This window comes from Columba livia, chromosome 3 (genome assembly GCF_036013475.1).
Source record: "Columba livia isolate bColLiv1 breed racing homer chromosome 3, bColLiv1.pat.W.v2, whole genome shotgun sequence".
Taxonomy (NCBI): Eukaryota; Metazoa; Chordata; class Aves; order Columbiformes; family Columbidae; genus Columba; species Columba livia.
Window position 1 is genome coordinate 68144 of NC_088604.1, and position 24647 is coordinate 92790.

At 58.6% G+C, this 24647-nt stretch overlaps 1 protein-coding gene across 6 annotated transcripts; it reads right to left on the minus strand.

Moving 5' to 3' along the window:
• Nucleotides 1-4423: 4423 nt before the first annotated feature.
• On the minus strand, nt 4424-18413 carry LOC110356757 (uncharacterized). Of its 6 annotated transcripts, none has more exons than XM_065055323.1 (7): nt 12106-18413; nt 11022-11105; nt 10425-10504; nt 9821-10037; nt 8560-9550; nt 8365-8450; nt 4424-8152 (listed from the first exon to the last, which is right to left on the minus strand). In XM_065055323.1, exons 1-4 carry the CDS (start codon nt 12314-12316, stop codon nt 9951-9953), a joined length of 462 nt encoding a protein of 153 aa, XP_064911395.1. In that variant the 5' UTR covers nt 12317-18413; the 3' UTR covers nt 4424-8152; nt 8365-8450; nt 8560-9550; nt 9821-9950. The 6 variants fall into 6 exon arrangements, with proteins under 6 accessions (XP_064911395.1, XP_064911392.1, XP_064911393.1 ...); XM_065055320.1 differs by having other exon boundaries at nt 9821-10116; nt 12106-18347; XM_065055321.1 differs by having other exon boundaries at nt 8560-10037.
• Nucleotides 18414-24647: the final 6234 nt, after the last annotated feature.

Genomic DNA, 24647 nt, shown 5'->3' on the forward strand with positions numbered 1-24647 from the left:
CAACCGACACCAAAAGCTGGCCGCACGAGCAACCCCACAGCAACCGGTTCCTGAGGGCCGCATCTAGTAGAACTTCACCGCAGCGTACGCTAACTCGGCAGCTTCTCTTCAAAAGCGGGAAGAGAAAACAGGGACCGGCACCTGAAAAAACAAGGCAGAGAACAGAGCAGCTGGGAACACCGTGTCATTCGCACGTGCACGTCCCACAAGCCCCCGAACGTGGGGGGGCTCCCCGAGGAAAACAAAGCGGGGGCAGCGCCCCAAACAGCCGCAGCCCCGGCCCGCAGGCCGGCAGCCGCCCCCCGGCACGGCAACGCTTCCGGCCGACCCGAGAAGGGAGCCGTTCGTGCCGGCCGGTATCGACACCCCCCTTTTCCAGGCAGCTCGGAGAACTCCCTTTGCCAGCGTTGTCCTGGTACGTTTCCCTCGTCCGGCTGCTCTTGTCTGTACCCCGCGTGCACCATCAAGATGGTTTTCTAGGCACGTTTCCCATTGCCTCGTTCGCACAGAGCTTCTAAATTCGCTCTTACCTGTTCGTCCGATCTCGACAGAGCGCTTCAGCTCCTCGCGCCGCGAGGCGCCGCTGCTCTCCCGTCGCCGGTGACGGCTCCTTTGGACCCTAATTCTGATCGGGCTGTAAATCTCCTATTAATTGCTTATCCTCTTTGTTACAGTTCCCTGACGTTGGCTGGAGGACACGGCCACCTGGGCTCAGAGACGCGGCTTCCGTACCGGTCTCTGTCCTCTCGGTGGCTGGTTTGACAGCGGCGCCTGCCAATTTATGGCCAGTTTCCTGAGCAGCGTTTCCCTTCTGAGGCCCGTTGCAACGCGTGACGGCAACTCTCCTAGCAACAGCACAGCTTCCAGCAACCGGAGCATCACGTTTAATCTGCCTCCCTTGTGCCGTTAATACACTTTATTCTTTTCAAACGGCTTCAAGGGCCCGCACCCTTCAAGAAACCTGCTTAGAATCAGCGCAGCTACTAATCTTCTTCTCTTTGCGTAACTCTACAGCTCACGCGAGAGCAATTTCTTCAGCTTGCTGGGCAGAAGTCCCTGGAGGTAAAGCTTTAGCTTCCCTTACCTGCTGGGCGGTCGGCACCGCACGCCCGGCTTCACGTACCCCTCGCTTTACGCAAAGCTGCTCCCATCGCTGACCCGGGAGGCTTCGGCATCCTCCAGCGGCCGGTCCCTTCAATCCGCTTCTGCTGTTGCCGAGCAACCGCGGGCCACCGACTGCCGGACGGATCCACTGAGGAAAGAAGCCGCGCCGACAACGTTAGCAGGAGCAATATTTATGTCATTAAACGTTTAAGGAGGCCCCGAGGGAGGGATGTCGTTTGCACACCAATGGGGACCTGACCCCCGTCGGGGGGACGGACACCGGCACGCACAGACCCGACCGCGAACCCCCGCGGCTCGATCGGCGTCTCTGCCCCCCCCCTTGCCGGGCGCTGCAGTACCCGAGTTTCGCCACAGGGCGGCAGCACCGAGGCGCGCCGCGGCACCGCGTTGGGGCGGCCGGGTGCAGTACCGCGCTTTGCCCACAGGACGGCGCCACTGAGACCCGCCGCGGCAGCCCCGGGCGAGCGGTCGTGCCGCGTTTCGCGGGAATCCCGCCAAAAAAAACCCAAAAAACAAACGCGACCAAACAAAAAAGCGCACAGAGAGAGCCGCGGCGCGAAAGCCGCGCCCGCAGGACACGGAACCCGCCGGGGCTCGCCCCGAGCTCCCGCCGAAGCGGCGCCCCGCTCGCCACGCCACCCAGCCCGCCCGCAACCGCGCCTTAGCTCTGCTTGTAACCGTCCCCGCGACCGACGGGGGCTGCGCCGCTCCCGGAGGGGCTGCCGCACCGGGCACGGGCGCTGCGCCGGAGGGAGACGCGGCTCCGGACCGCACGCCTCCCAGCAGCTTCGCCAGCGCGGCCGTAAGGGCGGGGGGGGGGGCGGAACCGGAACCGAACGCCTCCGCGCCGCGCCGCGCCGGCCCCTCCCGCTCCCCCCGTTCCAACGGCACGGTCACCCTCGCCGCTGCCGCACTCACCTGCCGCCTCTTTCGCCGCTCCGTTCCCCTCGCGCTCCCCCGCCGTCCCGCCGGGCTCCGCGGGCACCGACAGCCGCCGCGCCCCGGAGACGCGTGCGGCGGGAGGTCCCCGGCTGTCCCCTCCTTCCCCTCCGCCCTTCTGCCGCCTCCGGGAAACCTCACGAAGGGCGGTCCTGAGCCGCCCGCCTCCCGATGCCCGGGCGCCGGCCGCAGCGAGCGCTCCGCAGCCGCCCCGACCCCCGTTCCCGTTCGCTCCCGGTCTCCCCCCACGGCGCGGCACCGAGACACCGCGGACCTATCAGCGCTCGCGGTTTGGGCATGCGCAGTAGGGAGACCGCAGCACCCGCCCCTTGCCGCATCCCGGTTGGCTCCCCGGGACACGTCAATCACCCCTCTCGCCGCCTATCAGCGATCGCGGCTGGGGCATGCGCAGTAGGGAGACCGCAGCTCCCGCCCCTTGCCGCATCCCGGTTGGCTCCCCGGGACACGTCAATCACGCCTCTCGCCGCCTATCAGCGATCGCGGCTGGGGCATGCGCAGTAGGGAGACCGCAGCTCCCGCCCCTTGCCGCATCCCGGTTGGCTCCCCGGGACACGTCAATCACCCCTCTCGCCGCCTATCAGCGATCGCGGCTGGGGCATGCGCAGTAGGGAGACCGCAGCTCCCGCCCCTTGCCGCATCCCGGTTGGCTCCCCGGGACACGTCAATCACCCCTCTCGCCGCCTATCAGCGATCGCGGCTGGGGCATGCGCAGTAGGGAGACCGCAGCTCCCGCCCCTTGCCGCATCCCGGTTGGCTCCCCGGGACACGTCAATCACCCCTCTCGCCGCCTATCAGCGATCGCGGCTGGGGCATGCGCAGTAGGGAGACCGCCGCTCCCGCCACTTGCCGCATCCCGGTTGGCTCCCCGGGACACGTCAATCACCTCTCTCGCCGCCTATCAGCGATCGCGGCTGGGGCATGCGCAGTAGGGATGCCGCAACGCCCGCCCCTTCGGCAACATCATTGGCTGCGGGCGGCACGCCAGTCAGCATCTCTCCGCCTATCAGCGCTCGCTCTTTGGGGCATGCGCAGTACCCAGCCCTCGACGCCCGCCCCCCGGCAATCTGATTGGCAGACAGAAAGGCAACTGACGTGCCTAGGCAGCCAACCAGCGCTCCGCTCCTCCAGCCCTCCAGCCCTCCCGCGCCATCTGATTGGCCCGCTCTGCATCCTCACCCGCCGGCTCGCCGCCCTGCCGGGACCGCCCCCCCCCCCCCCCCGCCCTCCGGCCGCGCGGCTTGCCGCCGCCGCCGCGTTTAAAAGGCGACAACGAACCGCGCTCCTCTGCTTCACGCGGAAAAGGGGGGCGGCTGGTCACCTACCCATAAATTCATTGTGAACAGACAGAGCCCGAAGGAGCTCCGGCCGGCAGGTTTCTCTCCCCCGTGCTCGGGGCCGAGGAGACGCCGCCGCCTCCTGTTGCCGCCTCGCCCGTTCCCCTCGCAGCGGGGCTGCCCCGGGAGAGCCGGGGCCTCTTTGTCTCCCGGCGGTTCGTCCGTCCGCCTCCGCCCCTTTCTGACCGGCACGACCCCGCCCGCAGCGGCAGCGCCCCCTCGTCCCCCGGCACGGACACAGCGCGCCGGTCCCCAGCTGCAGTACCGGGCTGTGGCCACCAGGCGGCAGCACCGGGCGCGGTCACGCAGCGCCCCCCGGGCCCCGCAGCGCGGGCCTTTTCTTGGCCCGGGGGCAGCCGGAGCTCCCTGAACGCGCTTTCCCGGAGCCGCGCACACGGCAGACACACTGATAACAGATAAAACCCCGACATTTATAAAGTTTTGTTTTTCCTCAAGATGTCTTCTGGCCTAGTAAAATATATTGCCTGTGCCTGTGCCCGTGTCTTGTCTGCAGCAACAACTCGGCTCTGGGCAGTTACGGGGCAGTCCCAGCCCTCACCCACGGTCAGGAACGGTTCTCAAACGATCCTGCGCCACGATGCCCAGAGCCAGGACACCCGCGCGGTGGGGCGGGAGCACACGGCCGGGGGCACGTCCCGGCTCGGGGCTGTTTCCGCAGCCGCTGCGAGCTGCTCCGTGAGCTGGAACCAACCTCCCGCTGCCCGGCCCGGCCCTTTGTCCCCGGCTTTCCCAGGCAGCCCAGCGGGTCGGGTCACACAAACTGTGCTCTGCGGGCACCACCCAGCCGGGTCACCTGTGTCTGCGGCTGTGGGGACACCCCGCGGGCTCCCTGGGAAACGGACCGCACAGCACAGCACAGGCGGGTTCCTGGTGCTGTGCCCGTGGTGGTTCATCCCTGTGGCCGTGGGTGTCAGGCCTTGACACGACAGACACAAAACCTGGGGAGGGACGTGACCACAGTAAAACGCTTAAAGATAATGAGCTAGCAGACTTGATTTACTCTTTATTTAAAAATACACATGGCTGCTGTCTTTTCTCCAGTTCAGCTAGGACGGGCTTCAATATGTCTATTAATTCTAATTACAATATGTGACAAAAATTAAGGGGGGAAAGCTTTATTTTTACAATGGTAAATACAGTTTAAATCGCAATTTGGGAAACAGATAAAGGGGTGTAGCAAGTGAGGCACAGACACTCTTTGAGATGCGAAGAGACATTTAATACAAACTCAGGTTTGCATTTGAAACATCACGAACCTCTGTCCCTCATGTACCAATCCCGTATCAACCCCTGTCCCTGTTTATCAATCCCTTTGTCCCTGATGTACCAATCCCGTATCAATCCCTCTGTTCCCGATGTACCAATCCCGTATCAATCCCTCTGTCCCTGATGTACCGATCCCGTATCAATCCCTGTCCCTGATGTACCGATCCCATATCAATCCCTGTCCCTGATGTACCGATCCCGTATCAATCCCTCTGTCCCTGATGTACCGATCCCGTATCAATCCCTCTGTCCCTGATGTACCGATCCCATATCAATCCCTGTCCCTGATGTCCCAATCCTGTATCAATCCCTGTCCCTGATGTCCCAATCCCGTATCAATCCCTCTGTCCCTGATGTACCGATCCCGTATCAATCCCTGTCCCTGATGTACCGATCCCATATCAATCCCTGTCCCTGATGTCCCAATCCCGTATCAATCCCTGTCCCTGATGTACCAATCCCGTATCAATCCCTCTGTCCCTGATGTACCGATCCCGTATCAATCCCTGTCCCTGATGTACCGATCCCGTATCAGTCCCTCTGTCCCTGACAGTTCATGTCCCACACAGTCCTTGCTGCTTGTGTTGTTCCACCAGCGCTTGTTCTCACGCTGTGACTCTTGCAGTTTCTCACAACTGATGTCACAACCCGGCCACATCTCCCCTTCTTTGTTCAACAACTGCAGCCACAGCAGCGTGTAACTGCACAGCCACTGCACCACTAAAGCTTCTGTCAACCATTCGTTGTGCACAAGAGAAGACACACGGCACACAATCAATAAGTACCAGACTCCACACACAAACATTCTAAGCAGCGGGTTAAAGGGCCGTGTTTTGCAGTTTTTGTGGCACCCATAACTGTTACAGAATCGCTACTTAATATTCCCTGCACAGTGTTTAACACAGAATAATGAGCACCCAGTCAACTAAGAATTCTATTTCTCTGTTCTCCAAGTCAGGACCTATATTAATATATTTCTGAGCTGTCGGTTTAAGACGGTGTAAAAACTCAGTGGGAGACTCCTCACGATCCTGTTTAATCTCAGAAGGTTTTGGCGTATTTACAGCTTTAGGCACAGCGCGTCTAATCCCGTATGAAATGCACCGTCCATAGCAATGCAGCCTGTCCCCGATGTAAGGACATCAGGATGCCACCCTGGACCGACCGCGGGACAGTTCTGATCCCGTGTGCTCTGTGTACTCTACACCAATAGCTGCTCTTCAACAAACCTTTTACTGGTTTCAACTTCTGATTATCCTTTTTCAAAACAAATGGATCTGACGGGGATAAATACAATGCATATGTAACATTATGTATTGTGTAATACACATTATGTAATAAGCAATATGTGATTTAAAATATGTATCTTATTATATATTACATGTAGTGCGGTACTATACTACACATCTCAAAGTATACCCACCTAGACCTGTGCAGCATGTTAATATTATTTACAGTGGCCACCATTAATTACAATATTCAATCAGATTCCCCTGGTTGCTGTTCCCCAGCGAGTCAAACGATCCTTTTCCAGTGTCACAAAATACAACCGGGGGGAATTTCTTCCAAATCCCTCCTGTCAGTTGTACCACCACCTGTTTCACAATCACAGTAACAGACAATTGGAGAACTGTAAGTACTGGACTATAAAATCACCCAAGACACAAGTAACAACAACAACATTTCACTGAGGACACAATCCTACAATCGCTAAGGCAAAAACAGCAAAATCACTACAGGTACCTTTACCAAATTACTGTTCCCTCGTGTTTTCTTTTATTTATAGTTTTCTCATTTTCCTCTTTAATTTTTTATTTCTTTTGAAGTTCCCCGGTTTACCCAAACGCGCAGACGCGAACGCGCAGACCCCACGCGCCGTGTCGCCCACGTCTCGCGCAGGCAGCGTGCCAGCCCAACCAGACAGTGAAAGCGCCTCATCTCACTGATGGGGTTTCACCCGCGTCCGAGCTGGTCCCAGGATCCGTGGTCCCTTCCGGGAACTCCCCGGTGCCGGCACAAGGTCCCAGAGACCCTGGGGACCACGGCAGGTCAGGCAGATCATCCCATCCTCGTCACCAGAACATGATACCGGAAAGTCGGCAAACAGACTCGCTATCACTGTTTTGAAAGTGTTAAACAGCAGGCACTTCTATTACAGCGCGCTGGGCACTCGGGGGATCGCTCCTCTAATCCAGCGTGCGTTCCGCTTTCCTCTGGTTTTACATATCGTGGAACTCCTCAAACCGTAAACATGTCAACCAACGTCACAGACGTCTCGTGCTCTTTCACCAGCGTGTGCAGCAGCAACGAGAAATCCGGAATGAGCGCGTACAGAAACACGTACGTATTTACCCCATTCAGAACAACGCGTTACCCCAGCTGGCCGTACTTCACTGGCAGCAATCCCTCCTGCATTCACACCCTCTGTGCACGGCACGGGTGCCGACTGCTGGCAGTCAGGGCAGGACATAAGAACGCTCCTGGCCTGATCCACTGTCATTTGAAATTGTCGTTTTAACGCCTTTGCACTCTGGTGAAAGGATTCATGTGATCATTTAGCTTGCTGCAAGGCTTCAGGCACAGAGAGCAGCACAGCTTGTGCATCGGCCCTCCTATTGCCTTCCGCAAGAGGTCCTGGAAGGGCCGTGCGAGAGCGGGTGTGCATTGCATAAAAACCATGATGTCTGTGATTTATTAGAAACCATAGCATTCTCAATTCAGCCATCGAAAGAGGATTATCCTCTTCCTTAAGAAAAGAAGCTTCCAGGCGGTTAAGTACGCCAGCTGCAAAATATGAGCCAGTTCCAACATTCCAAGGTTTGTCACAGAACACCTCACAGCGATCCCAACAGCTGTCAGCTCAGGAACTTGTTGGACCCTTGGTCTCTTTCTCTACCTTGTGTTTGCAGCACTGGGTATCTGAGTTCAGCCACGTCATTACAACTCACGTGAGCGACCAGAGCCATCAGTAATTACAGTCTTGTCACTTACTGGTCGTTGCTGACAGCAGCGTTTGCTGCACAACGGTAAATTACCAGTTTCAGCCCACACTTTATGTTGAGGGTAATAAACTGATATGTTCCCCGCGTATGTTGCCAATGCAATCTGGAAATTCACATCCTCAGTTAATTACCATTGCAAATTCTCCTTTGTCGTAGGAATAAATACACCTTCAGGTCTATCCCATACATCGCATATAAACATTCTCTGCCTTTACTTATCGGTTTTGCATACATTTCTTTTATTATCCAAACTGTTTTCATTGGTGTGTGAGCTAGAAAAACCCATATGGCCACAGTCACCTTTCTCCCTCCTTGAGCTCTCCTGACCTGCGGTTCCACCACCGGTGTCTTCTTCCCTGATCCCTCCTGACCGGCAGGTGCGCTCCAACCCTCTGTATCCATCACTCTGCCTCCTTCCTCGCTTTTCCTTTGCACGCTGCTCCCCTGAAGAGAAACACACGGAGGACTGAGCTACCCCAGCAGGGACAGATTATGATAGACAAAAGATGTGTTACTGGCAGCAACTTTGGTGGGAACACAAAATACATCGCTTATGTAATGTCTAACCTAGCTAATCAGCAAATGCTTGAGCGAGCTTCATAGCGAGTATAAACGCAAACCTGAGTTTGTAATTAATGTCTCTCACGGCACCTTACCGTGAGTCCACGCCCGACTCGCTACACTCTTCCTCGCAGGCTCACCGTCTTCCTCTGCTTCCTTTTTCCTTTGCACGCTGCTCCACCTGAAGAGAAACACACGAAGGACTGAGCTACAGCAGCCCAAGGGCACTACAGTCAGACAGGGGACAAGTCTGGGGGCTGACACCCCCCCACACCCCACAGCGCGCCCACCTTGCCTTGGCCCCAGCCCCTCGCACACGCCTTAGAGATGTCACAGCTCAGTACAAACGCCCACGGTCCTCACCTGCTCTTTGGTACTTGCTGGACCCCAATGTCACGGGTTAGAGATGTCACAGCTCAGTACAAACGCCCACGGTCCTCACCTGCTCTTTGGTCCTTGCTGGACCCCAATGTCACCGGTTAGAGATGTCACAGCTCAGTACAAACGCCCACGGTCCTCACCTGCTCTTTGGTACTTGCTGGACCCCAATGTCACGGGTTAGAGATGTCACAGCTCAGTACAAACGCCCACGGTCCTCACCTGCTCTTTGGTACTTGCTGGACCCCAATGTCACGGGTCAGAGATGTCACAGCTCAGTACAAATGCCCACGGTCCTCACCTGCTCTTTGGTACTTGCTGGACCCCAATGTCACCGGTTAGAGATGTCACAGCTCAGTACAAATGCCCACGGTCCTCACCTGCTCTTTGGTACTTGCTGGACCCCAATGTCACGGGTCAGAGATGTCACAGCTCAGTACAAATGCCCACGGCCCTCACCTGCTCTTTGGTACTTGCTGGACCCCAATGTCACAGGTTAGAGATGTCACAGCTCAGTACAAATGCCCACGGTCCTCGCCTGCTCTTTGGTACTTGCTGGACCCCAATGTCACAGGTTAGAGATGTCACAGCTCAGTACAAACGCCCACGGCCCTCACCTGCTCTTTGGTACTTGCTGGACCCCAATGTCACAGGTTAGAGATGTCACAGCTCAGTACAAATGCCCACGGCCCTCACCTGCTCTTTGGTCCTTGCGGAGGTCACGTCGCTGTGCCCCAGGGCACTGGCCTGCACGGCCCTGCCCGGCAGCGGGAGCCTCTGGAGCTGCCGGCCGGTTCTCCAGCTTTAGGGTCACCCGCAGCAGCCCGCTCTCCTCAGCTCTGCACACCCAGCCAGTTGCGCCGCCCAGGCAAGGTCAGCTTCACCCTCTGCCCTACACCTCACCTGCAAACAGCCAACTCTTCAACTGACAACCGCCCAAAACCACCCACAAACCCTCCAAATCTCAGCCTTTCGCTTTCAGCTGCTGCCTCTGGTGCACCTCACAGACAAGCTCCAAAATCCCCTTTCCTGCAATAACACTCCAGCACTGATCGCCTGCGGGAACAACCGCCACAATACCATGCAAACACCAACCAGTTCTGGCACGGAAATATCGCTTTCTCCTCCAGATTCCACCTACACCAACTGCTGACAAACACACGCTGTCCTCACCAAAGCCAAACGCTGCAACAACCAGCGACAACTCAAATCCGCGCGTGCGGCGCAAAACCGCAGGTGTGAGCTGACGCAGAGCTGGGCTTGACAGCTGCAGAGTGTGCACCCTGTGGCTCCACGTGGCCAGTCACTGCCATTCCGCCTTCCCCCTGGAGAAGCGCATGAGCACAGGCTGCTTCAAGGCACCATGCGAACGGTTTGGATCTCCGGGTCTCTGAGGGCGAGAGCGATAAATGTGATCTGTGTGTGGCGCAGGAGCTTCCCGTCCACTTGCTCCTCCGTTCGGTCAGGTGCTGCAAGAGAGGGACAGAGATTCAGGGCAAGACTGACAACCCTGGCATCCCCGTCCCAGCCACGGGTCACCCGCACCTGCAGACATCCCGGGAGGCCCCATAACATTTACGCTCCCCTATCCCCCCCCCCTCGAAGCCTGGACATCCCCAGAACCACAGAGCAAGTATTCTGGAGGAGGCACCCAAAGCGTCCGTGTTCTCCTCCAGGCAGATGCTAGCGCAAGATTGCAAATCATCTCACAGCACCAGGAAGGTAAAAAATAACGTCTCGAAACGGAAAAGGAACAGGTATTGTTTCTCTTCATCACCTCCCTCAGTGCCACGTTATCGAGGTCTCCCGCAACGTTCCACAGGAAACTTGAAGCTTGGAATTCCCAGTATTCTGAACCTGGGCAAGAAAGGAAGAAAAGCCTGAGACTGAGCATAACGAGGGTGGCTGCTCGTAGCACGAAAAGAGCAATAAGAAGGCAAAAAGGTATCACTTTTACTTAGAGAGCTCTCAAAGCTGCCTGTTAAGGACAAGAAAAACAAAATAAAGGGGAACCAAAGAAAATATTCACAGAAAATATGGTGATAAAAACATAGTGTACATCACGCAGAAAGTGACGGCTCGTCAGTTAAAATGCAAGGCCCAGGGCGCGATCTCGTGCACTGAAACGCGGGCCACGAGACAGCGGAAGTGCCACGAGCTGAGACTGGGACAGCGGACGGATTTCCAAAGAAGTTTAGACTTCAATGTCAGAACAGAAAATTCTACGTAATGAAAAGATAATGCGAAAGTCAGTGTAAAACCAAGTAAGGCAGCAACTACAAATGAACTCCCAGGCGCTTCAGTCAAAAACCTGGATCACTTCTCACCCGCCCACCTCCCAAACCCCAGCCTATGGCCCCTGCTTCCAGCTTACCTGAGCCCAGATTAAAGGAGGATTTCAGAGGCCATGCCAAGTTCTGCTTCTCCTCGCTCTGGAATTGCAGGTCAACCGCCTCTTCTGCAAGAGAGGGAGAGAGAAAGAAACAGTCAGGACCGGATTAACAACCTCGTCATCCCTGTCCGCAAACCTGCAGGCGTACTAGGAGGCCTGATCTAAGTTTGGCTCTTCTCCCTCTCTTTGCTGGAATCCTTCACTGCACAAATTTCTGTCATGAACACTCTCTGAACCAATCTGATGTGTTCATAGTTCCCAGCCCAGTGTCCATTCCTCAAGGTACCTCAGCATTTCCCTTTGAAACCACACCTGAGTGCCATCCCGTCCTGAGCTACCTCAGCATTGCCCACTGCAGCCTCCCGACGCCATCTCCTCCCTGAGCTCCCTCAGCCTTTCCCGCCAAAGCCTCCCCGATGTCCCCCCTCCCTGAGCTCCCTCAGCCTTTCCCGCCAAAGCCTCCCCGATGTCACCCCTCCCTGAGCTCCCTCAGCCTTTCCCGCCAAAGCCTCCCCGATGTCCCCCCTCCCTGAACTCCCTCAGCCTTTCCCGCCAAAGCCTCCCCGATGTCCCCCCCTCCCTGAGCTCCCTCAGCCTTTCCCGCCCAAGCTCCTTCCGCGCCGTCCCGCCCTCAGGCTCCTCCGCCGCTCCCGCCGCTCCCCCCGTTCCCGGCCCCTCCCCGCGGCAGCGCCGCCCCCGCCCCTCGCGCCCCCTGGCGCCCCCACGGCGGCCCCGGCCCCGCCCGCGCCGCTCCCGACCCGGCGCTGCCCCCTCCCGCTCGCTTTCCTCCCTCTGCCCTGTGGCACCACGGGCTCCCCCCTCCGCCCCACGGCCCCGCCCGAGCCCCGCGCAGCGCTCAGCCCGGGGCTCCCTTCCCTCACAGCCGCCCGCGTGTTTCCCCCTCGCCCCTTTCCCGGCCCGGCCCGGGGCCGCGCTCTTGCGGCTGGCTGCCCCTCGCCTTCCTCCTGCCGAACCCAGCCCGTCCCTCCCCCTCCAGCCTCCCCCCTCAGCCGGGACCGGGGCGGCCCCGTCCAGTCTCCCCGCTGTCCGCCCGCCCCTCGCTCACCGCCGGCCCCGCCGCTCCTCGCGCGCTGCTCCCGCCGCCGCACCGCCGGCACGCGCTCCTCGGCCCGCGCGCTTCTGCAGCGTGGCCCCGCCCATCCCGCGCAGGAGCCAATCCCGTCCGCGTCCGCCACCGCCCCCTCCCCCCCCGCGCCCGGCACCGGCCCCCCCCACCCCCCCAATGTTAGAGATTGGAAGGGACCTCGAAAGATCATCTAGTCTGGGCAAATCTGGGTGGGGAAACATTTAATGAAATAGAACAAGGGCAAGTGCAGAGTCTTGAATCTGGGCAGGAACAACCCCAGGTTCAGTGTAAGTTGGGGAATGACCTATTAGAGAGCAGCGTAGGGGAAAGGGACCTGGGGGTCCTGGGGACAGCAGGGTGACCATGAGCCAGCACTGGGCCCTTGTGGCCAGGAAGCCAATGGTACCTGGGGTGGGTTAGAAGGGGGTGGTCAGTAGGTCAGAGAGGTTCTCCTGCCCCTCTGCTCTGCCCTGGGGAGACCACACCTGGAATATTGTGTCCAGCTGTGGCCCCTCAGTTCCAGCAGGACAGGGAACTGCTGGAGAGAGTCCAGCGCAGCCACCAAGATGCTGGAGGGAGTGGAGCATCTCCCGTGTGAGGAAAGGCTGAGGGAGCTGGGGCTCTGGAGCTGGACAAGAGGAGACTGAGGGGGGACTCACTCATGGGGATCAATATGGAAAGGGTGAGTGTGAGGAGGATGGAGCCAGGCTCTTCTGGTGACAACCAATGAGGACAAGGGGTAATGGGTTCAAACACAAGAGGTTCCACGGCAGAGGAGGGATCTTGTCTGACGCCATCTCTGCCCCGCAAGCTGTGTCCCCAAGCGCTGATCCTGCCGCTCAGGTGGGACTAATGTCGCTGCTGCCTCCCTCCTGTCCCCAGGAGCTCTCAGCTCTCTCCCGGGCAGGGCAGGGCCTCTGCCGTCAGCCCCAGCTTCTCCCCAGCGCCCTTCCCCAGCTACCCAAGGCCCCTCCTGAGCTTTGGTTTGGAGCTGTCCCAGCAGCGCGGGGCTCCTGCCTGTGCGAGGAGCGACACCGGGTGCAGGGTGCTCATGGCTTCTCCTCCTCGGGGCAGGGGCTGGTCCCCACGCCCTCCCCTTGCCCGCCTGGCACCTTCCGTCTGACCGCCACCTTCCCCGTCCTCAGGAGTGACCCCCACGGCCTCTTCCCCTCGTGGGGTCCGTGTCCCGCCCTGGCTCTCTGCTTGTCTCAGAGCTGCCGCAGAAGATCTTGCCGTTGCCCGTGGCTCTCCCGACGCGATGCCTGCAGCCCGTGCCTCGTGCCCGTGTCCCACAGATGGTTTGGAGGACAGTGGGTCCCTGGTGGCTCCCTGGGAACGAGGGCAAAGCGAGTCCCATCGCTGCCCTTTGTGGTCTGTCCCCAGGGCGACCGGGTGGACACACACCGGGAGCTGGAGCGTGCCTTGCAGGGAGAGGACGGCTGCTTGCCCGGTGGTGTCGTGAACCGCCTCATAGCAGAGGCCTCGGGTGACCTGCGAGCACCCAGGTGAGCTTGTTCTCCGGCAGGGCCGCCAAAGCAGCGTGCCGCCATCCCTGGGTTCTGGGCAGATACAGAGATGTTCCTCGGTTATTCAGACCCAGGGAGGTCCTCAGAGAGAAGCTCTGGGGACTCCTCATGACAGAATCTGAAGAGGAAACACAGAGCTGTGCAGAGAAGTAGACCTTGGGTTGTTTCTAACTGAGCAAGAGCTGGCGTCAGGCTCAACAGTACTTCTTGAATACTGTGTTATACCTTGAATCCTGGGGTCAGTTTTGGGCCCATCACTGCAGGACATCCCTTGAGGTGCTGGAGCGAGTGGAGAGAAGGGAGCGGAGCTGGTGAGGGGTTGGAGCACAAGTGTGATGGAGCGGCTGAGGGACCTGGGGGTTCAGCTGGAGAACAGGAGCTGAGGGGAGACCTTCTGATCTCTGAACTGCCTGAAAGGAGCTTGGAGCCAGGGGGGTCGGGCTCTGCTCCCCAGGAACAAGCGCCAGGAGCAGAGGAAACGGCCTCAAGTTGCGCCAGGGGAGGTTGAGGTTGGATGTGGGAACAATTTCTTCCCCAAAGGGCTGTGGGGCATTGGAACAGGCTGCCCAGGGCAGTGCTGGAGTCACCAGCCCTGGAGGGCTGGACAGACGGACAGGAGGTTCTCAGGACAGGGGGCAGTGCTGGGGTGGGTTAGGGTTGGTCTCCATGATCCTGAGGGTCTCTTCCAAACCAAATGATTCTATAATTCCCCTGACAAGCTCCAGCTGCTTCCAACAGTCCGGGCTTTTGACAAGGTTGTTAAACCAATTGCTGCGAAAAACTGAATATTGGGATTAAACATCATCATTGTACATTGTAAAAATATTACTGAGTTTGTATGATTGATTAGTTAACTGTTCTAAGGAGTGTAAGCTGCTGCTTTTGGCCCCAAACCAGCTCACTTAGTGCCCGTTTCTGAGCCCAAACCCGGCTGCTGAGCCTGCTCTCCAGTCCCAAACCACAGGATTTGACCTCTATTTCTGAGCCCAAAGCCGCACAACTCAACCTGTTCCCGAGCCCCAAAGTCGGCCACATGAGCCTGTTTTCAGGCCAGGAACAGAAACTTCATCTCCGTTTCTGTCCCCAAACCAGCTGCTTTCTCCCCTTTGTGTCCGTGTGCGACGCTGAGGGCCGGGGGAGCCCAGCGAGGTTCTGCACAGCAGAGCCTGAGGTTGGACAGCGGGAAGTCATCACACCACAAAAACCCCTTTGTTTTGTCCTGGTCAGCAGCTCTGTCTTACATTCTCATCCATGAAACAAATGGAAATATCAAGTAGCCAAAATGTTACCAGAAAACCTATTTTTTAAGGTTAAAACATAGTTTTTGTATTGCCAAACAACTTATTTCAAAAAATATTTACAATTATATAAATAGTTCCTAAAAGGTTTCTCTTCTTATCAAAATCGGTCTGGTCAAAGCTGATTCGTGTTAGCACAACCACTAGAGCCGGGGCTCTCCCTGCTCCATGGAATCTCTCTCTCATTCTCCTCAGATGGGGCCGTCGGTCCAAGTCCTGACCTGCAAGTTCCTGTTTTGCAGCTGCAGATCAAAAGTTATTTGCGGTTCCACGCCAGCCCTGTGTGTCCCGTCCCGTCCCGTCAGGCCCGTCCTGCTCCCCTCTCGGCAGCTCCCTGTCCGGAGCGCTCTGAGCCCTTTGTCCTTCACAAACAGAAGGCTGCGGGTTCTCAGCTCACCGCTGCGCTGGGCAAACTCCCTTATGCTGAGCGAGTTCTACACCAGCCGTTAATAACCAGGCTCTGTACGAAGCCGTATACTCAGTAATTAGATAAGCTAAGGCAGCCTGTTCCCTAACAGTGACTTATTGTGGCTTGTTGTGCTTTGCTGGAAACTTGTATGTAAATCGTGTCTTTCAGCCAGACAATCATAAGATGAACTGTAAGAGCAGCTTTTCTTTGCGGGCAGGAAAATACTACCCGAATATAGAATATTTTTTCAGAATAAAATATTTTCTGAACATATTTCTTCATGAAATTATTGAAAGAAATTGATAAATTATTAGTATATAATTAGAATAGACCTGTAGGAAATGTGGATAATTACTGTGGCAAGTGCCATTGCCACCCCTAAATATTTATTTCTAAGCGTCTATCCGGCCTGGCCTGCTCTTTCCAGTTCTCCTTCTTCTCTTTTGCCCCATTCATTTTGAGTCCTGGTTAAACAAACAAACAACCCACACACGACAAACAACAACCAAAACCAAACAAGCAAACCCCAGCCAAAGACACGAGCACAGCTGGCCGAGCTGCCGCAGCCGATGGGCGGGATGCCGGGCAGCTGGAAAGTTAACAGAGCATTATCAGAACGTGAGACGAGCTGATTTAACCGATCAACACTTGCCTCACTGCTGTTACTGGCTGCTGGTCCCCATGCTTGCTGCCTTTACTGCATTTTTTTAAAAGACTCTCCAGTCCACCAGAACTGCCTGAAAAACTCGCATGCACAGGGATATGTTTGGCTTTGCGGTTGGCTTTGGAATGTTGGGGCTTTTCTGAAACAAGTTGAACTATCCAGCTGCTTTTGTCACTTTTATCCTCACTCCCCCACCCCCGCGAGACGACAGTGGAAAAGGCGTCTCGTTGGCAGTGGTCTGAGGTGCTGCTGGTGCCCAGCACAGGCGTCCCAGCGCGGAGCCGTGCCCAGCTCTGGGTCACAGGTACCGACGTGTCCCCGGGAGCGGAGCCGCGTCCGTCACACCGCGAGGGGACAGAACCGCGTCCGGCCGGGTCTCACCCAGAGCTGCGGGTGCAGAACACCAACCCAACACCAGAACCTGGGCTGACGGGGCCGTGCGGGCAGAGCTGCCCGGGACTCTTCCTGCTCCGGTCCCTCTGCAGGAGCAGCAGCTCGAGCTGCTCTACACTGGGCCTGGCAGATAAACTGACCTTTTAGAATCTCTGGAATCCACGCCCGAGTCTGTGCTGCAGGAAACCCAGGGAAAAGGAGCTTCCCCAGTGCCGAGCTGATCTCCCTCCCACGCAAAGCTTCATCTCCATTTCTGGTTCTGAAATACCGCCTCTGAACCAAAGGCAAAGTTACTTTTGCTTTTTTTCCTATTACAGCTGACAACAGTTTCTGCAAATCTTGTTAATTTTATAGATGCTACAAAGGTAAAAAATATATTTCCAGAGTCTAATTAAATTTGTTAAAAAAAACCCACAACATAACCCTGTAGCCAGTTTCGAATTCTTGCAGCTGGCTTTTCCTGTTTTACGTTTCCCAAATGCCACTCAGAACAAAGTACTGAAAACCAGAGATGCAGTCCGTGTCGCTGTACTTTACAAATCACCAGTTTCACTGTATTTACAGCTTTCCTCGGGCATGTTCAACATCTCCAGAATCAACACCTGATTGTAACATACTGGCAAGAAATCCACAACTTTACCAGAAAAGGGGAAGAGACAGACAGCCAGGGTTTCCAGAAATCATGACAAGGCAACAGCTGGAGTAGGATTCATCATTAACTGTCAAGACTCTCTTGATAAAGTACGTACTCACTGCTATTCTCTTCGCCGTGTGTCCCGTGCCAGCGCGGCAGGCCGCACCGTGTCCTGCCCAGCGCGGGGCGGGACGAGCCCGTGTCCCTGGGCAGGAGCCCCGGCCGCTGGCACTGACGCCGGTGCCGCTGCAGAAGTGCCCCTGCGCACACAGGGCCTCCAATGGAATCAGGTGCTTCACGTAAAGCAGCAATAGCCACAAAAGAAATGAAAGGCTTTAAGAGAATTCTTACTGAACGCCAGGTCCACCCGTGAGCTCTGCAAGAGACTCATCGTTCCACCAGCGCTGCGGCTCATTGAACCTGCAGCCTGTCTGAGTTCACACGCTGCCCGCGCTGCCTCAGCTTCCCCCTGACAAGCCGGAGGCGCCAGCCCCGCCGCTCCCCTTCCCGCACTCCCTGCCCGCACGGCCGCTCTCTGCTCGGCAGGGCGACCCCCGGCCCGGCCCGTCCGCACCCCGGGAACCACCGTGTCCCCTCACAACGCCCCCGCACAACAACCGTCTAGCCCGATCGCCGCCGCCCCGCACGCGCTCGAACGCCCACTGCGCCCGGCAGCCAATCAGCGCTGAGCTCCCGCCCCGCCCGCCAGGCAGGCGGCGTGGCTGGCCAATGAGAAACAGCGTAAGCGCGGCGGGGAGGGCGGCAGCCGGGTGGGGGCGGGGCCGTCCGCAGCGGGGACCAATGGGCGGGCGGCGCGTGCCAACCGAGGGGCGGGTTTGAAGGCGGCGGCGGAAGGACGTGAAGAGCGCGGCGGGAGGGAACGGGGACAGCGGGTCCGGGGAACGGGGGTCCCGGGGGGCTGGGGATCCGGGGACAGCGTGTCCGGGGGGCTCGGGGGTCCCGGAAGGCTGGGGGATCCAGGGACAGCGCGTCCCGGGTGGCTGGGGGTCCCGAGGGATTGGAGTCCCGGAGGGCTGGGGTCCCGTAGTGACGCTGTGTCCGCTGGAAATCCTGGTGCGCAGAGCGCGGTGCCGTGTCCAATCCTGCTGTGGAAATCCTGGTGCACAGAGCGCGGTGCCGTGTCCAATCCGGCTGTGGAAATCCTGGTGCGCAGAGCGTGGTGCCGTGTCCAATCCACACGTGGAAATCCTGGTGCGCAGAGCGCGGTGCCGTGTCCAATCCACACGTGGAAATCCTGGTGCGCAGAGCGCGGTGCCGTGTCCAATCCTGCTGTGGCAATCCTGGTGCACAGAGCGCGGTGCTGTGTCCAATCCTGCTGTGGAAATCCTGGTGCGCAGAGCGCGGTGCCGTGTCCAATCCTGCTGTGGAAATCCTGGTGCGCAGAGCGCGGTGCCGTGTCCTATCCTGCTGTGGAAATCCTGGTGCACAGAGCGCGGTGCTGTGTCCTATCCTGCTGTGGAAATCCTGGTGCACAGAGCGCGGTGCTGTGTCCAATCCACACGTGGAAATCCTGGTGCGCAGAGCGCGGTGCCGTGTCCAATCCTGCTGTGGAAATCCTGGTGCGCAGAGCGCGGTGCCGTGTCCTATCCTGCTGTGGAAATCCTGGTGCGCAGAGCGCGGTGCTGTGTCCTATCCTGCTGTGGAAATCCTGGTGCACAGAGCGCGGTGCTGTGTCCAATCCTGCTGTGGAAATCCTGGTGCACAGAGCGCGGTGCTGTGTCCAATCCTGCTGTGGAAATCCTGGTGCGCAGAGCGCGGTTCCGTGTCCTATCCTGCTGTGGAAATCCTGGTGCGCAGAGCGCGGTGCTGTGTCCAATCCACACGTGGAAATCCTGGTGCGCAGAGCGCGGTGCTGTGTCCAATCCACACGTGGAAATCCTGGTGCGCAGAGCGCGGTGCTGTGTCCTACCCTGCTGTGGAAATCCTGGTGCACAGAGCGCGGTGCTGTGTCCAATCCTGCTGTGGCAATCCTGGTGCGCAGAGCGCGGTGCTGTGTCCAATCCTGCTGTGGCAATCCTGGTGCACAGAGCGCGGTGCCGTGTCCAATCCTGCTGTGGAAATCCTGGTGCGCAGAGCGCGGTGCTGTGTCCAATCCTGCTGTGGCAATCCTGGTGTGCAGAGCGCGGTGCTGTGTCCAATCCTGCTGTGGCAATCCTGGTGCGCAGAGCGCGGTGCTGTGTCCAATCCACACGTGGAAATCCTGGTGCACAGAGCGCGGTGCTGTGTCCAATCCTGCTGTGGCAATCCTGGTGCACAGAGCGCGGTGCCGTGTCCAATCCTGCTGTGGAAATCCTGGTGCGCAGAGCGCGGTGCTATGTCCTACCCTGCTGTGGAAATCCTGGTGCGCAGAGCGCGGTGCCGTGTCCAATCCTGCTGTGGAAATCCTGGTGCGCAGAGCGCGGTGCTGTGTCCTATCCTGCTGTGGAAATCCTGGTGCACAGAGCGCGGTGCTGTGTCCTATCCTGCTGTGGAAATCCTGGTGCGCAGAGCGCGGTGCTGTGTCCTATCCTGCTGTGGAAATCCTGGTGCACAGAGCGCGGTGCTGTGTCCTATCCTGCTGTGGAAATCCTGGTGCGCAGAGCGCGGTGCTGTGTCCAATCCTGCTGTGGAAATCCTGGTGCGCAGAGCGCGGTGCCGTGTCCAATCCTGCTGTGGCAATCCTGGTGCACAGAGCGCGGTGCTGTGTCCTATCCTGCTGTGGCAATCCTGGTGCACAGAGCGCGGTGCCGTGTCCAATCCACACGTGGAAATCCTGGTGCGTAGAGCGCGGTGCCGTGTCCAATCCTGCTGTGGAAATCCTGGTGCGCAGAGCGCGGTGCTGTGTCCAATCCTGCTGTGGCAATCCTGGTGCGCAGAGCGCGGTGCTGTGTCCAATCCTGCTGTGGAAATCCTGGTGCGCAGAGCGCGGTGCCGTGTCCAATCCGGCTGTGGAAATCCTGGTGCGCAGAGCGCGGTGCTGTGTCCAATCCACACGTGGAAATCCTGGTGCACAGAGCGCGGTGCCGTGTCCAATCCACACGTGGAAATCCTGGTGCGCAGAGCGCGGTGCTGTGTCCAATCCTGCTGTGGAAATCCTGGTGCGCAGAGCGCGGTGCCGTGTCCAATCCTGCTGTGGAAATCCTGGTGCGCAGAGCGCGGTGCCGTGTCCTATCCTGCTGTGGAAATCCTGGTGCGCAGAGCGCGGTGCTGTGTCCAATCCTGCTGTGGCAATCCTGGTGCAAAGAGCACGGTGCTGTGTCCAATCCACACGTGGAAATCCTGGTGCACAGAGCGCGGTGCCGTGTCCAATCCTGCTGTGGAAATCCTGGTGCGCAGAGCGCGGTGCCGTGTCCAATCCACACGTGGAAATCCTGGTGTGCAGAGCGCGGTGCTGTGTCCAATCCTGCTGTGGAAATCCTGGTGCGCAGAGCGCGGTGCTGTGTCCTATCCTGCTGTGGAAATCCTGGTGCGCACAGCGCGGTGCTGTGTCCAATCCTGCTGTGGAAATCCTGGTGCACAGAGCGCGGTGCTGTGTCCAATCCTGCTGTGGAAATCCTGGTGCGCAGAGCGCGGTGCTGTGTCCAATCCTGCTGTGGAAATCCTGGTGCGCAGAGCGTGGTGCTGTGTCCTATCCTGCTGTGGAAATCCTGGTGCGTAGAGCGCGGTGCTGTGTCCAATCCACACGTGGAAATCCTGGTGCACAGAGCGCGGTGCTGTGTCCAATCCTGCTGTGGCAATCCTGGTGCGCAGAGCGCGGTGCTGTGTCCAATCCTGCTGTGGCAATCCTGGTGCACAGAGCGCGGTGCCGTGTCCAATCCTGCTGTGGAAATCCTGGTGCGCAGAGCGCGGTGCCGTGTCCAATCCTGCTGTGGCAATCCTGGTGCGTAGAGCGCGGTGCCGTGTCCAATCCTGCTGTGGAAATCCTGGTGCGCAGAGCGCGGTGCTGTGTCCAATCCTGCTGTGGCAATCCTGGTGCGCAGAGCGCGGTGCTGTGTCCAATCCTGCTGTGGAAATCCTGGTGCACAGAGCGCGGTGCTGTGTCCAATCCACACGTGGAAATCCTGGTGCACAGAGCGCGGTGCCGTGTCCTATCCTGCTGTGGAAATCCTAGTGCACAGAGCGCGGTGCTGTGTCCAATCCTGCTGTGGCAATCCTGGTGCGCAGAGCGCGGTGCTGTGTCCAATCCTGCTGTGGAAATCCTGGTGCACAGAGCGCGGTGCCGTGTCCAATCCACACGTGGAAATCCTGGTGCACAGAGCGCGGTGCTGTGTCCAATCCACACGTGGAAATCCTGGTGCGCAGAGCGCGGTGCCGTGTCCAATCCTGCTGTGGAAATCCTGGTGCGCAGAGCGCGGTGCTGTGTCCAATCCTGCTGTGGAAATCCTGGTGCACAGAGCGCGGTGCCGTGTCCAATCCACACGTGGAAATCCTGGTGCGCAGAGCGCGGTGCCGTGTCCAATCCACACGTGGAAATCCTGGTGCACAGAACGCGGTGCTGTGTCCAATCCACACGTGGAAATCCTGGTGCGCAGAGCGCGGTGCTGTGTCCTATCCTGCTGTGGCAATCCTGGTGCACAGAGCGCGGTGCTGTGTCCAATCCTGCTGTGGAAATCCTGGTGCGCAGAGCGCGGTGCTGTGTCCAATCCTGCTGTGGAAATCCTGGTGCGCAGAGCGCGGTGCCGTGTCCAATCCTGCTGTGGAAATCCTGGTGCGCAGAGCACGGTGCTGTGTCCAATCCTGCTGTGGAAATCCTGGTGCACAGAGCGCGGTGCCGTGTCCAATCCACACGTGGAAATCCTGGTGCACAGAGCGCGGTGCCGTGTCCAATCCACACGTGGAAATCCTGGTGCGCAGAGCGCGGTGCTGTGTCCAATCCTGCTGTGGCAATCCTGGTGCGCAGAGCGCGGTGCTGTGTCCAATCCTGCTGTGGAAATCCTGGTGCGTAGAGCGCGGTGCCGTGTCCAATCCTGCTGTGGAAATCCTGGTGCACAGAGCGCGGTGCCGTGTCCAATCCTGCTGTGGAAATCCTGGTGCACAGAGCGCGGTGCTGTGTCCAATCCACACGTGGAAATCCTGGTGCGCAGAGCGCGGTGCCGTGTCCAATCCTGCTGTGGAAATCCTGGTGCACAGAGCGCGGTGCTGTGTCCAATCCACACGTGGAAATCCTGGTGCACAGAGCGCGGTGCCGTGTCCAATCCACACGTGGAAATCCTGGTGCGCAGAGCGCGGTGCCGTGTCCAATCCTGCTGTGGAAATCCTGGTGCACAGAGCGCGGTGCTGTGTCCAATCCTGCTGTGGAAATCCTGGTGCGCAGAGCGCGGTGCTGTGTCCTATCCTGCTGTGGCAATCCTGGTGCGCAGAGCGCGGTGCTGTGTCCTATCCTGCTGTGGCAATCCTGGTGCGCAGAGCGCGGTGCTGTGTCCTATCCTGCTGTGGCAATCCTGGTGCGCAGAGCGCGGTGCTGTGTCCAATCCTGCTGTGGCAATCCTGGTGCACAGAGCGCGGTGCTGTGTCCAATCCACATGTGGAAATCCTGGTGCGCAGAGCGCGGTGCTGTGTCCAATCCTGCTGTGGAAATCCTGGTGCGCAGAGCGCGGTGCTGTGTCCAATCCTGCTGTGGCAATCCTGGTGCACAGAGCGCGGTGCCGTGTCCAATCCTGCTGTGGAAATCCTGGTGCACAGAGCGCGGTGCCGTGTCCAATCCACACGTGGAAATCCTGGTGCGCAGAGCGCGGTGCCGTGTCCAATCCTGCTGTGGCAATCCTGGTGCGCAGAGCGCGGTGCTGTGTCCAATCCTGCTGTGGAAATCCTGGTGCGTAGAGCGCGGTGCCGTGTCCAATCCTGCTGTGGAAATCCTGGTGCGCAGAGCGCGGTGCCGTGTCCAATCCACACGTGGAAATCCTGGTGCGCAGAGCGCGGTGCCGTGTCCAATCCTGCTGTGGCAATCCTGGTGCACAGAGCGCGGTGCTGTGTCCAATCCTGCTGTGGAAATCCTGGTGCGTAGAGCGCGGTGCCGTGTCCTATCCTGCTGTGGAAATCCTGGTGCGTAGAGCGCGGTGCCGTGTCCTATCCTGCTGTGGAAATCCTGGTGCGCAGAGCGCGGTGCTGTGTCCAATCCTGCTGTGGAAATCCTGGTGCGTAGAGCGCGGTGCCGTGTCCAATCCTGCTGTGGAAATCCTGGTGCGCAGAGCGCGGTGCTGTGTCCAATCCTGCTGTGGCAATCCTGGTGCACAGAGCGCGGTGCTGTGTCCAATCCTGCTGTGGAAATACTGGTGCACAGAGCGCGGTGCCGTGTCCAATCCACACGTGGAAATCCTGGTGCGCAGAGCGCGGTGCCGTGTCCAATCCTGCTGTGGAAATCCTGGTGCACAGAGCGTGGTGCTGTGTCCAATCCACACGTGGAAATCCTGGTGCACAGAGCACGGTGCTGTGTCCTATCCTGCTGTGGCAATCCTGGTGCGCAGAGCGCGGTGCTGTGTCCTATCCTGCTGTGGCAATCCTGGTGCGCAGAGCGCGGTGCTGTGTCCAATCCTGCTGTGGCAATCCTGGTGCACAGAGCGCGGTGCTGTGTCCAATCCACATGTGGAAATCCTGGTGCGCAGAGCGCGGTGCTGTGTCCAATCCTGCTGTGGAAATCCTGGTGCGCAGAGCGCGGTGCTGTGTCCAATCCTGCTGTGGCAATCCTGGTGCACAGAGCGCGGTGCCGTGTCCAATCCTGCTGTGGAAATCCTGGTGCACAGAGCGCGGTGCCGTGTCCAATCCACACGTGGAAATCCTGGTGCGCAGAGCGCGGTGCCGTGTCCAATCCTGCTGTGGCAATCCTGGTGCGCAGAGCGCGGTGCTGTGTCCAATCCTGCTGTGGAAATCCTGGTGCGTAGAGCGCGGTGCCATGTCCAATCCTGCTGTGGAAATCCTGGTGCGCAGAGCGCGGTGCCGTGTCCAATCCACACGTGGAAATCCTGGTGCGCAGAGCGCGGTGCCGTGTCCAATCCTGCTGTGGCAATCCTGGTGCACAGAGCGCGGTGCTGTGTCCAATCCTGCTGTGGAAATCCTGGTGCGTAGAGCGCGGTGCCGTGTCCTATCCTGCTGTGGAAATCCTGGTGCGTAGAGCGCGGTGCCGTGTCCTATCCTGCTGTGGAAATCCTGGTGCGCAGAGCGCGGTGCTGTGTCCAATCCTGCTGTGGAAATCCTGGTGCGTAGAGCGCGGTGCCGTGTCCAATCCTGCTGTGGAAATCCTGGTGCGCAGAGCGCGGTGCTGTGTCCAATCCTGCTGTGGCAATCCTGGTGCACAGAGCGCGGTGCTGTGTCCAATCCTGCTGTGGAAATACTGGTGCACAGAGCGCGGTGCCGTGTCCAATCCACACGTGGAAATCCTGGTGCGCAGAGCGCGGTGCCGTGTCCAATCCTGCTGTGGAAATCCTGGTGCACAGAGCGCGGTGCTGTGTCCAATCCACACGTGGAAATCCTGGTGCGCAGAGCGCGGTGCCGTGTCCAATCCTGCTGTGGAAATCCTGGTGCGCAGAGCGCGGTGCCGTGTCCAATCCTGCTGTGGAAATCCTGGTGCGCAGAGCGCGGTGCTGTGTCCAATCCTGCTGTG

Bases quoted from the DNA above. Each gene is read 5' to 3' on its own strand.
- LOC110356757 (XM_065055320.1), bottom strand. From the start codon at position 12,316: ATGATCTTTCGAGGTCCCTTCCAATCTCTAACATTGGGGGGGTGGGGG. The intron at 11,106-12,105 runs GTGAGCGAGGGG...CCTCTCTTGCAG, and splicing joins GAGGAGCGGCGGGGCCGGCG to AAGAGGCGGTTGACCTGCAA. The intron at 10,117-10,424 runs GTGATGAAGAGA...CCTCTCTTGCAG, and splicing joins ATAACGTGGCACTGAGGGAG to CACCTGACCGAACGGAGGAG.